At 41.3% G+C, this 14,179-nt stretch overlaps 1 protein-coding gene across 1 annotated transcript in view; it reads left to right on the top strand.

Annotated features, from left to right (window-relative positions):
* LOC127640217 (potassium voltage-gated channel subfamily KQT member 1-like) overlaps nucleotides 1-14,179 on the top strand; it is a 105,293-nt gene that overhangs the window by 28,177 nt on the left and 62,937 nt on the right. The window contains exons 11-13 of the mRNA XM_052122671.1: nucleotides 1,142-1,192; nucleotides 1,450-1,558; nucleotides 3,078-3,146. Of these exons, the coding sequence (XP_051978631.1) occupies nucleotides 1,142-1,192; nucleotides 1,450-1,558; nucleotides 3,078-3,146 (229 nt within the window). The remainder of the gene's footprint in view (nucleotides 1-1,141; nucleotides 1,193-1,449; nucleotides 1,559-3,077; nucleotides 3,147-14,179) is intronic.

Below are 14,179 nucleotides of genomic sequence, written 5' to 3'. Positions count from 1 at the left end.
CTGATTGGTGGATCTTCCTTCGGGGTTTTGGGTGATGCAAAACAAGATTTATAAACATCGAAAGGTTTATACATTATAATTTCACTGTGCAGGCTCTCCTTTAAATAAACACAGTTAAAAGAGCTTGTTCCTGATGTGACTTTGAATTTCTTCACTGCGTCACATGAGAGGGTCTCTAAAGTGAATTAGATCTGAGTCTGATTTTATTAAAGACTAACAGATGATGTGTGACCCACTGCTGTTTCAGTCGAACACACATGGACTTCCTGATCTCTGTTAGAAAGATTAAACTCTCTTTGGGCTAAAATGCATGATTTTCCTGTGTCACAGGGTCAGTGGATGTCTTTGATGGACAGTTCACCTAAAATGAAAATATTCTCATGGTTTACTCGCCCTCATGGCCATCCCAGATGTGTCTGACTTTCTTTCTTCAGCAGAACTCGAATAAAGATTTTTAGAACATCTCAGCTCTGTTGGTCCATACAATGCAAGTGAATGGTGGCCAGAACTTTGAATCTCCAAAAAGCACATAAATGCAGCATAAAAGTAATCCATAATACTCCAGTTGTTAAATCCATCTCATAGGTGTGGGTGAGAAATAGATGCATATTTAAGTCCTTTTTTACTATAAATTCTCCTTCCTGCCCAGTAGGTGGCGATATGCATGAAGAATGCGAATCGCCAAAAACAAAAGAAGAATCTGGAAGTGAAAGTGAAAGTGAAGATTTACAGTATATAAAAAAAGGATTTAAATATTGATCTGTTTCTCAACCTATCATATCACTTCAGAAGACATGGATTAAACCACTGGGTCTTAAGGATCACTTTTATGCTGCCTTTATGTGTTTTTTGGAGCTTCAAATTTCTGGTCACCATTCACTTGCTTTGTATGGACCTACAGAGCTGAGATATTCTTCCAAAAATCTTTGTCTGTGTTCAGCAGAAGAAAGGAAGTCATACACATCTTGAGGCATTAGGGTAAGAGTATGATGAGGGAATTTTCATTTTGGGGTGAACGTTACCTTTCTATGCTGGAGCATGCAATGAAATTCATCAACCACAATAAAAGATATCAGTTAATTTATTTAGTTTATTTATACAGCCTTAGCTTGCACTGTTTCTTTTATCTGCACATCTACAGACCGCCAGCGCTCGTGGTCGGCTTTCACCCTCAGCTGTCCTTCTTCTCCAGGTATACTTCCTTTTTCTTGCTGACATTCTGCTTACGCTCTCTATTTCCTGTATTTTTTCTTGCCTTTTCTCCAACAATCCACATTGCTTGTGTGTAAGTTTTGTATTCTAGCTTTTTCACATTTTTATTTCGAATAATTAGGGAATGTTCACTTCCCTGTTTTCCATTATCTTGTATTAGATCTTTCATGTGTGGCTTTTATTTTTAAAATGGCTTGTTGTTTACTTGAAAGTGATACAATATTTTTTTCGGGACAGTTAAGAAAAAGTTGGATGGACCCGAGATCTCGCGAAACAACAGCCTGGTTGATGAACTCCGCTTCACTGGAGAGGACATCGCTTTACCTGTAGTTACAGATGCTCTACAGTAAGTTACTCTGGTTTTTATCCATCCTTCCATCCATCCATCCATCATCCATCCATCCATCCATTATCCTTCCTTCCATCCATCCATCCATCATCCTTCCTTCCATCCATACATCCATCATCCTTCCTTCCATCCATACATCCATCCATCCATCATCCTTCCTTCCATCCATCATCCATCCATCCAAACATTCTTCCATCCATCCATCCATCATCCTTCCTTCCATCCATCCATCATCCTTCCATCCATCCATCATCCTTCCATCCATCCATCATCCATCCATCCATCCATCATCCTTCCATCCATCATCCATCCGTCATCCATCCATCCATCCATCCATCATCCATCCATCCATCCATCCATCATCCATCCATCATCCATCCATCCAAACATTCTTCCATCCATCCTTCCATCCATCCATCCATCCATCATCCATCCATCCATCCATCCATCCATCCATCCAAACATTCTTCCATCCATCCATCGATCATCCTTCCTTCCATCCATCCATCATCCATCCATCCATCCATCATCCATCCATCCATCATCCTTCCATCCAATCCATCCATCATCCATCCATCCATCCATCCATCATCCTTCCTTCCATCCATCATCCTTCCATTCATCCTTCCATCCATCCATCATCCTTCCATCTATCCATCCATCCATCATCCATCATCCTTCCATCCATCCATCCATCCATCCATCATCCTTCCATCCATCCATCCATCCATCCATCATCCTTCCATCCATCCTTCCATCCATCCATCCATCCATCCATCCATCCATCATCCATCCATCCATCCATCCATCCATCCATCCATCCATCCATCCATCCATCCATCCATCATCCTTCCATCCATCCATCTGTGGCACACCTGCATTATTTGCCTCAAAACTGCGATATATTTGCGTAATTTCCATTATTTGCCCCTGATCTGCTGTATGTTTGCGTTGTTTACCTCCAAATTGTGATACGTTTGCATTATTTGCCCCTGAACTGTGGTGCATTTTTGTTATTTGCCTCTGAACTGTGCTACACATCCCCGTCTTCAAGCAGTCTTGGCTGAAGTGTTTTGGTGTACACACATTGTTGGGAAAACAGCTTTCACACCAACTAAACGAACACTATCAAGATGACTCTCCAAAAGTTCTGTGCAGGAGTTCTGGTGTGACAGTGGGTTTAGATCATGTGATATTGGGTTGATATGTTGATCCTTACATAAGACGAGTCGCTAAAGATCTGTTCTAGAGTTGAGCAGCCAGTCCATTTAGTCAAAGGGAACTGACTGCTCCTCAAGGGCAAAAAATAAATGATGATTGAAATGGTTTCTTAGGTTATGACTGGACGTGTCTAGCCCAGTATACTGTAGGATAAATGTAATGTTCATATGTTTGTGCATCCACCTGAACATCTCACACCTCCATCTGGCATTATTCTAATTTTCCTCTGAAACATCCCAAGATGTTCCTGTTCCTCAGTCCTGAGATGAAGGAACGTGCTCTTTCTCTCTTTCAGTCGGTTGAGAAGCCCATTTGTTGCAAAGGAGGAAGAATCTGTGTCCACTCAGCACCTGAATTCATCCAGGTACCATTTCTTCTCTGGGACGGTCTGTTTCTTGTCACACAGCATTTAATTGAGCCAACCAAAGTCTTTGTAGTTTAGTTGTTCTAGTATCTAGAATTTCTGTCTAGTTCTCCTCTTCTGTCACTTTCCAATAGGTAACATCATCCAGACGCACTCAATGATGCTGATGTGCTCTTTAGTTAGTCTGACCTTTGACCCCAGATGTCAGCGCAATGCTTTGTGTTGTGTTGATAAAAAGGGGTCCGTCTGTTAGTCTGAGTCTAATCTCTGCCATAGTTAATGGTTTTATATCATCACAGTATCCCAAAATCTTAAGTTCACCATTTAAGCAAAGTGCCACGTGGACATCTTTAAGATACTCAGAGTTTATTTATTTATTTCCACTAACTGTCCAAAAAGGAGCTGAATGTGAATGTGAATTAATTCAAGAACGTTTTATACTCCAAACACTCGTAGTGAAACTCCTACAAAAGCACTTTCAGAAAGGAAGATTCCATATTGAATGTACCATCTGTTTTAAGAATTGCTCAGTATTGATTAGGCTATTTTTGGTATTTTTGGTACCCCATGTGGTTGCTAGGCAGTTACCAAGATGATACCTATCAAGGCTCTTTGCTTTCCTGATTTGTTACTTGGTTGCTAGGGTAACCCCATCTGGTAGCTAGGCAGTTACCAGTGTGATACTCATCAAGGCTACTTGCCATCCTCAGAGAAATAAGTCAACCCGGAAGTCTCTACAATTTTCTGGTGCAGAGATATGTGATTTGCTACGTGGTTGCTAGAGTAACCCCATCTAGTTGCTAGGCAGTTACCAAGGTGATACTTATCAAGGCTCTTTTCTATCCTGAGAGAAATAAGTCAACACGGAAGTCTCTATGATTTTCTGGTGCAGAGATATGTGATTTGCTACTTGGTTGCTAGGGCAACCCCATCTAGTTGCTAGGCAGTTACCAGGGTGATACTTATCAAGGCATATTGCCATCCTGAGAGAAATAAGTCAACCCATAAGTCTCTACGATGTTCTGGTGCAGGTGATATGTGATTTGTTACTTGGTTGCTAGGGTAACCCCATCTAGTTGCTAGGCAGTTACCAGGGTGATACTTATCGAGGGAATAAGATGCCATGCTCTCCATCTTTTGTTTTGAAGTGAGGTCACGTTAAACGACATGCCAACGTGTTTATTTTGATTGAGCTTGACCTCTGACTCCTGAAACCCCCCCATTCCCATTAACCCCTTATTATTGAACATTACAAATATTTAGGGTTTTAATGTACAGTAGTTGTAATGGTACGCCAAATTATTTTACCCTTCATCAGCACGTTATCCAACGACTGGTTTTCACAAGGGATTGTTATTTTAAGTGGGTTTCTTTGTACGTATTGCTGCGAAAATCTAATTAATCTAATGTGGCAGTAATTGCAGGTTTATTGGAGGGAATGAATAAATAAATGTAAACATTAGGATAAACACTGAGAACACACGCAGTTCCTGTTATCTTAAATTAGTCGTATGTTTACTTGGCAACCCTGAAACTTTCTCTCCTTACTTGCTCCAATGTCTATTTACCTTGGAGACTTATTTCAAGCATGCATAGTTTTACTACACACTTAAAGTATGCACTTAACTGGTGATGCAAAAATAATACATATTTGTAAGTACACGCAATAAGGAGCCGTTCAGACCAAACACGTTCCAGTGTGACCAAAAAACAGGGCAAATGAATAGAACAAAACACCTTTTTAAAAGTTATAGTTGTTTTTACCTACAAGCCGCATGCTGCTGAAAAATCGTCAAGACAAGGCACAAAGGTCGAAGATATCCGTCAAGCGCATGATTACTTTGAAAAAGAACGTGAGTTGTGTGAACGTCCCCTTAGCATGTGAGGATTAGAATCGATCTAAATATAACGATTCCTTTCAGATTCAAACGTTTAAGTCAGTCTTGCATTTCTCGCCATTATTCACAGAATAATACACGGTAGCCAAAGACTCCGCACAAGGATGCCCAAGCTTGCCTGTTGTTTATATTCCTCCCTCGTGACCGACGGTAAACCGGTCATTAATGTGGGCTTTGTCTAATAAACCTTTAATAAATCTCTGTTTTCAGGTTTCTCTTTCAAAGCACCACAGAACTAAAAGTCCTCGTCTCTTTTCAAAGGTTTTCCTCTCTTCTCGTTCTCTCTAACGCACCTGTACAAATACCAGCCTCTGCTTTGGCTTTAGTTTCCAGGCTGTCGAGGGCGCGGTGGCTCTGAGTTCAGGTGGTCTGGTGCGGACGCTCTGATGTGGGTTTGTTTGGGTGGGGATGGGAGTTAATTTAGAGAAAAAGAGAAAGCAAGTGTTTTAGAGACGTGAGTGTTGATGAAGTTGGATTATGATTATGTGACTTTGGCTTCAAAATCACAAATTTACCGACTGGCCTGAACACACACACACACACACACACACACACACACACACACACACACACACACACACACACACACACACACTCTTTGTCTCTTTGCTCTGATACTTTCTGTTCAGCTTTCTACTTCCATTCTCAGTGCATAGAACGTGATTCTTTTGAGTATTTGAATCTTTAAATGAGATGAATTCCCAATAATAAATATCACAGTGAGTTGTTTAGATGATCACAGTCTCCAAACATGCAATAATTTGTCATTTTATAATAGATTTTCATAGTTTGATAGTGAAAGTCTAGGTCTGGCATGAGGCTAAAAAAAAGCATTTGAAAAGTTCATCCATCCATCTTCAACCGCTTATCCGAAGTCGGGTCACGGGGGCAGCAGCTCCAGCAGCTCCAGCAGCTACAGCCCCAAACTTCCCTATCCCGAGCCACATTAACCAGCTGTGACTGGGGGACCCCGAGGCCTTCCCAGGCCAGTGTGGAGATGTGATCTCTCCACCTAGTCCTGGGTCTTCCCCGAGGCCTCGTCCCAGCTGGACATGCCTGAAACACCTCCCTAGGGAGGTGCCCAAGGGGCATCCTTACCAGATGCCCAAACCACCTCAACTGACTCCTTTCGACGCAAATGAGCAGCGGCTCTACTCCGAGCTCCTCACGGATGACTGAGCTCCTCACCCTATCTCTAAGGGAGAAGCCCGCCACCCTTCTGAGGAAGCCCATTTCGGCTGCTTGTACTCGTTACCTAGTTCTTTCGGTCATGACCCAGCCTTCATGACCATAGGTGAGGGTAGGGACAAAAATTGACCGGTAGATCGAGAGCTTTGCCTTCCGGCTCAGCTCTCTTTTCGTGACAACAGTGCGATAGAGCGAGTGCAATACCGCCCCCGCTGCCCCGATTCTCCGGCCAACCTCCCGCTCCATTGTCCCCTCACTCGTGAACAAGACCCCCAGGTGCTTGAACTCCTTCACTTGGGGCAATACCTCCTTCCCTACCCGGAATATGCACTCCATCGGTTTCCTGCTGAGAACCATGGCCTCAGATTTAGAGGTGCTAATCCTCATCCCAGCCGCTTCACACTCGACTGCCAAGCGATCCAAGCCATCCAGTGAGAGCTGAAGGTCACGGAACGATGATGACATGAAGACAACATCATCTGCAAAAAGCAGCGATGAGATCCCCAGCCCACCAGACCGCACACCTTCCTAACCCCGACTACGATATTGATATCCTGTCCATGAATATCACAAACAGGATTGCCCTTGGTGGAGACCAACCCCCACATGGAACGAACTCGACTTTGTGCCGAGGACCCGGACACAGCTCTTGCTTTGGACATACAGGGATTGGATCGCACTAAGAAGGGACCCCCACCCGTACTCCCGCAGCACCTCCCACAGTATCTCCCGTGGGACCCGGTCATACGCCTTCTCCAGATCCACAAAACGCATGTAGACCGGATGGGCATACTCCCAGGCCCCCTCCCTTGCGAGAGTAAATATCTGGTCCGTCGTTTGAAAAGTATCAAAAGTACCAAAAATAAATTATGAAGCCCTGGTAAAAAGTTTTCAATTTAGTTTGAATGAGACCTTTGAAAAAACATTTAAATCTGTTTATCTTAATTTAAAGAAATCAACCCCTGTGACATGAAAGTGCCTGAAATTTAAAAAATGCTTTTATGCACGTACAGTTTTGCTTATCGGTCTTTTGACCCCTTGTGTTTGGATTTCGAGGAGCGAGTCTCTGATTTCATGAGGACATGCATCAATCATTATGTCTGTTTAAGTAAAATGCGGGGGCTTGGGGAGCTCAGCGAGTATTGGCGCTGACTATTACCCCTTGGAGTCGTGAGTTTGAATCCAGGGCGTGATGAGTGACTCCAGCCAGGTCTCCTAAGCAACCAAATTGGCCCGGTTGCTAGGGAGTGTGGAGTCACATGGGGTAACCTCCTCGTGGTCGTGATTAGGCGTTCTCGCTCTCAATGGGGCGTGTGGTGAGTTGTGTGTGGATCGTGGAGAGTAGCATGAGCCTCCACATGCTGTGAGTCTCCGCGGTGTCATGCACAACGAGTCACGTGATCAGATGCATGGATTGGCGGTCTCAGATGTGGAGGCAATTGGAACCCGGATTGAGGCGAGTAAACGTGCCACCACGAGGACCTACTAAGTAGTGGGAATTGGGCATTCCAAATTGGAAAAGTAAAGTGAAACGCAAGAAAGAAAGCATTAAAAAACGGCACACAGTTTCTCTTAATTATTTGCAATTGTGACGTTTAGAGCCAGGGCTGGACTGGGAAGAGAAATCGGCCTGGGATTTTACATGGCAACTGGCCCTCGCTGCCCTTTTCTGCATATCGCGGCGCCGTTTTGTGGTCCGTTCTGCATACCGCGGCGACTCATTGTAGCTTATCGCGGCCCATTCGGCACGTTTCGCGGCCGACCCACCGGCCCGCTCGGTTCTCCCGTTGGCCAGTCCGGATTGGCCCCAATGTGTGTCGGCCCACCAAGAAAATGCCCGGTATGCCAGATTACCAGTCCAGCCCTGTTTAGTGCAGTGCCTGTAACTGAGCTTCTAGTGTGCATGCTTCTCATATGTGTGTCCTTATATGGCCATGCATTCGCTTTTGTCAAATTTCCAATCGTACTATCCTTTAAATCCGCACGTTACCGGCGAAAAACCGCCTGTTAGAGCTGCATTTAACTTTCACCCTGCTTTTTTGTCTTCTGCTTCTAAGACCTTGTCCTCCTCTTGCACGCTCTCTATATTTCATTGGTTTTGGCTCATACGGTCTCTCACTCGTCGGGACAGTGCTCGAGACGAGAAGACGTCTGGATTTCAAGCTGTTTTGAGTGCGCACACAACAAGACCATTTGCCGTGAGATCTAAGACTTCTCGTCGCCGACTCAAAGCATCAAACGGGACGAGCTTGAGTCGTGAAGTGTCCACTAGGCATGAAACAGTATTCATGTTTGTAGTATGCACAGTTTAACAGTATTCATGTTTCAAAAATCAATCAGAGAATCGCAGCAAACAAACAATCGCACCAATAGAGCTCTGCAGCGACCTAGTAAAAATGTCTTTTTAGTTTTAGTCTTGTTTATAATGACTTCTGGTTCATTCTTCATTGTGGGACACAATATCTCATATAGTGTGTTCTGGTTGTATACTGCACGTTTTGGCATTTGTACTGAAATAGGCCATCCTGATATTCAGTGCATATTGAAACTGTCTACATATTCTGACCGTTTGGTGTCTTGTAACATAGCCAGACTGAAACACCAGCTCTTATCTGCTCTTGTTTGGCCCTGATAATGAGATCTGGGCTTCCAAATATCTCAACGCACTGCTCAGAGGCAGGACATCTTGTTTATGTGGCATTTCAAGCCTGCAAGATGTTTTTTTGTGATTCGGAGGCCCCATATGTATTACAGATTTGGCAGTAATGTCATTTTCGAGCCGTTTACGATTGTGTTCAGGGGGGTTAAGTGTTAGCAGTCAGTTGTTGAACTCATCTGAGAGGACATCTCATTCCTTATAAGGAACTTTTGAAATACAGAAAAATTATTAATCAGATTATCAGTAATGTACTGAAGGATACATTGCTCGTGTGTATAAGGGATTGATGTATTGATATGAATTGTGATTAGCCTGATTCATTTTAGGCTAATTGCTAGTCCTTCTAGAGTCAAGACCTTTGTTTGGTCCATAGCGTCCTACCTTGTGACCCACATTTGGATTTCGAACATGGAAAATGGGTAAAATTTTACCATTTCCGCATGGGGCCGCATTAAGAGCCCCATATCTTTGTGATTTAACCCTATAGGTCCTTAAAAATAAAGATATGAAAAGTAAAGTTAGTTCTGAACCTGAACTTAAAAGTATATTAAGATATATTTAATACTTCTGGAGTTATAGGCACTCAAACTTTGGCAAAAATGACACAAAAAAGTGCTTTTTCCCATTTTTGGATTTACACCATTGGCATATAATGCATCAAGGGGTGCTGAAGTCACCTGATTTGAGTAATAGATCTACCTATCTCTTTGTAAAAATAAAATGATTATGCTGCCACCTTTCTAAGGTTATTCTTTTGACCCGTAGTTTTGCTCCAAAATCAAAGCCGAAAATGGTCGTTTTGAGCGCCCTCAACAAAATAATGGATTACTCATTAAATATTGATCCATGACATTTAATATTTTGGCTTTCATCATCATTTATGTTTATCTTTCACCAGAAAAAGTTTAAACAAAATCTAAAATTTTAGCCGGGGAAGATTCGGTGCAGGCCAGATAATCACTCAATAGTGTTTGAAAGTTCAAATGCGATATCTCCTTTTTGTAGTATAAGATGGTTGTATAGATTGCATCAAATATTTTGGTATTATTCCAGCATGTTACCATCACTGTGACAGGGCGGAGGGTGGGGCTGGATCGTGATGCCACACACCCGGCCCCTAATCAGGCTACTCAAGCCTCAGAGAGGGATAAAGACCGACTGGAGACGGCAGTGGGACAGAGAGAAAGATTTACGGACAGCTGCCCGACACCTTTGTGTGTTTGTCTTTTTGGTTCAGTCTATAATTAAAATATTATTTATATTGTCAAGCCGGTTCTCGCCTCCTCCTTTTCGTTAATCCCTTTACACTGGTGCCGAAATCCAGGAAAGAGGAGGGATGCGCCGTAGTGGAGTCCTCGCCACTATCATCCACCCCAACGGAGCAGCCGCGGCCGTCAGGACGGAGGAGCCCAGCCGCCTGAGAGCGGACGAACGGCCGCAGACCGCAAAGGGAGAAGGGGATCCTAACCGAGAACCGCTGCCAGGGGTGGGGTAGACCCCTTCTGTTTCACGAGAACATGGCGGGGTGTTCCATCTACCAGGGGACGGAAGACTGCCTCCGATCCGTCCGGGGAGGCACGGCTGTCATCCGTTGGAGGTTGGAGGAGTGGCCGAGGACCAAGCTATGGCGTATCGGAGAACAGGCGATTTCCTCTCTCCTCTCTCTCTCCCACTGCCGCTCCATGTTGGCCTTTCCCTCCCCTTGTACCCTCCCTCATCCAGGTAGACGGGGATGACCTGCCGGTAGACGGGGTGTTAGGCACGCCCCTCCCCAGGGAAAGAGGGGAGGGGGGGGGGTGTATGTAATGACCAATGGAGTGAATTTGGCGAGTACACCGTGGTTACACCCCGACTTTTTAAAGACCACAATGTGTCAGGTTTAATGTCTCATCCGAAGGACGGTGCCTTTTTACAGCATAGTGTCGCCGTCTGTATACTGAGACGTTAGGACTGACAGTGACCACAGTGTGAGCGCCCCCTGCTGGCCTCCCTAATACCTCTTCCTTTACTTGTGGTTGCCAAAGTTGAACTCTGCTCAACTCTGTATTTTCCTCCATAGAGCAAATGATTGCATAACCTTCTCCCCAGTCCTCCTAACGTCACCTCAGGTCGTTCAACGATGGCTTGGACTCATTCCTGTTCGTATACACGTGTTGGCTGCTTTTCAACACCCAGCCAGACTTATTGGAGGAATTATTAGTGGCACTTAGAGGCGAGACCCCTGGGAAATGCTTAATGAGGACTGGTTATTAGAGGCACAGATGCTAAAGCAGAATCTGGTTTTAGACTCTTAGTAAAACAGTATTGCAGTTCCACATCCTCTGTTCAAAGGCAGTCGTTGAATTGGAAATTAATTGGCATTTTAATTCAATTCTGCGTGTTGCACAAACTTGATTTCGGCATGCCGTTAGACACCTTTAAGCGCTCGGAAAAACGAGACCAGAAGAGAACAAAGAACGTAACGTAAACATCTTGTGGAGTGGTGGTGGTGTAGTGGTCTAAGCACATAACTGGTAATCTGGTAATCAGAAGGTTGCTGGTTCGATCCCCACAGCCACCACCATTGTGTCCTTGAGTAAGGCACTTAACTCCAGGTTGTTCCGGGGGGGATTGTCCCTGTAATAAGTGCACTGTAAGTCTCTTTGGATAAAAGCGTCTGCCAAATGCATAAATGTTAATGCAAACACACACAGGAATTTAGCTTGGCTGAATTTGATGTAACTTGTCCTCTTTTATCGCTTGTCCAGGGATCACTGCCAATGTTCTGTAAGAAAAGACAAAGCAAAGATAAGAACGGAATGAAGGAACGGCCACTTTCGTGAAGATTGCAGAATTTGCTTTGACTATAGGAGCCAATGATTTGCTGTGCATAATAAAAGATTTAGATGTTTATAAATGACTTTATAATTGAGTTTATTTTAAATGCTGATGTGATTCTGTCTCTTCAAGTCCATGTCGACGTTGCTTTGAAGAAAAAACACAGAAAAGGTTTTGATAGATGTTGTAATGTACGCTAGTATCGTTTACCGATGTCAAGTTTAAAAAGTCAAGTGGCGTGACTTAAAGTCTGCGAACTTCAAAACACACCAACCGAGTCAAGCGTGTTTTAACAAAGTCATTAATGAAGGAGAAAAACATCCGGCTGGGCCAAACCAAAGACTGTGAGTCATTCTGAGATGAAAATAAACGTTCATGAGGTAATCTGGTCAGCGCTGACATCATTTCCTCCACAACTGGACTTTGTCAGTTTGTAAAAGATCTTATTAGCTGGCCTGTTAAATCAGGGTGCGTCCGGTGAACGACAAGAAAAACAAAGATCAGAGGGATGATGATTATTTGTGCAAGCCGCTGTGAGTTTCACACACACTTTTGAATTTCACGTTGCACCTGTCTAGTGACGTCTTATGAATGGTCAGTTTGTTTGTGCAGATAAATTCAATTTATAAGATGGACAAAAAAAATGTAAAGAATTTTTATTTTTTAAACATTTTGGCTAAATTATATTTGAAGCATATTTTAATTATATTCTTAATATATATCTTAATATATATTCAATAATGTTTAATATATCTTTTGGAAAATGTTTTCTTACCTTCATGATTTATTTTCATAATATTTTTTGTTTTATGTTATATTTATTTACATATTTGTTTAAATATATATATTATTTTTATGCATATATATATATATATATATATATATATATATATATTTAAACAAATTATATAAAACATAAAAATATTATTATTATTTATGTATATATGTATAGTATATTATTTATATTATTTATATTATTTATATTATTTATGCATATATATCATATTAAAACATATATAAATACTGTACTTTCATCAAGGTAAGAACAATAAATAATAAAATAATAATTTTCTAAATTATTTTCTTAATCTTATGATCTTTGATGAAATGAAATATATATATATAAAAAACAGAATAGTTAAAAAATTTATTATATGTATAAAATTATTTATATTATATATATTATTTATATACATATGCACATTTATTAAAAGTAAAAAAAAGTAATTTTATATTAAGAAATATATTGCTAATATATGTAAAAAAATATATTTCTATAAATGTATTTAGAATATTTTTTAATGATCTTTTTTCCAAAATACCGTGTGTGTATATTTAAATTTCTTATGAACTTACCTTGATGAAATTAAATATACATACACACACACACACATACACACACACACACACACACACACACACACACACACACACACACAGTATTTTGGAAAAAGATAATTAAAAAATATTGTAAATACATTTATAGAAAATGTTTATATACATATGAACACTTTTAATAAATGTTCATATGTATATAAATAATATATATAATATCTAAATTATTTTATACATATAATACATTTTTTTAACTATTCTGTTTTTTATATATATATATTTAATTTCATCAAAGATCATAAGATCAAGAAAATATTTAGATAAATTGTTCTTACCTTGATGAAAATACAGTATTTATATATGTTTTAATATGATATATATGCATAAATAATATAAATAATATAATATACATATATACATAAATAATAAGAATATTTTTATGTTTTATATACATGATATTTAATACATTTCATACAATATATTTTTTAACTATTCTGTTTTATTGATATATATATATATATAATATTTGTTTAAATATGCTGCTTACAAACATACACATACAATATATTAAACATATATTTTGGTTAGACGTCATAACACCGATCAAAATACATGTTTGTGCTGCATGGGATGTTCCAGACACCTTCCGATCATTTTGCAGACCTGTGAGATTCCTCCCGTGGAAATGATGTTTCCAGAACTAAAATAACAGCTCTTACGCTGCAATTAGCGACGTGTTCAAATCCAGTCAATTACCAGAAAGGTCACAGACCTCGTTGCGTGTGTCTAGAAGTTCACCGCTGACCTTTTTAACCCCATAATAGGCCAGAATGTGTATCAGTCTTGTGACCTCGTGTTGCCAACACGTTACTTTCCGTCGGATCAGCGTCAGGGAACAGAGAGAGTTCTTGTGTTGGCGCGCTGCACCAGATGCCCGGGTCAGGTATGTTTGTGTTAGTTAGCCACACACTTGTGTATTCTCCCACTTTGGAAAGCCCAATTCCCAATGCGCTCTAAGTCCTCGTGGTGGTGTAGTGACTCGCCTCAATCCGGGTCGCGGAGGACGAATCTCAGTTGCCTCCACGTCTGAGACCGTCAATCCGCGCATCTTATCACGCGACTTGTTGAACATGTTA

The sequence above is a fragment of the Xyrauchen texanus genome, chromosome 49, assembly GCF_025860055.1.
Source record: "Xyrauchen texanus isolate HMW12.3.18 chromosome 49, RBS_HiC_50CHRs, whole genome shotgun sequence".
Lineage (NCBI taxonomy): Eukaryota > Metazoa > Chordata > Actinopteri > Cypriniformes > Catostomidae > Xyrauchen > Xyrauchen texanus.
Note: the sequence above shows the minus strand (reverse complement) of the source record. Positions and strands in the feature narration are given on the sequence as shown.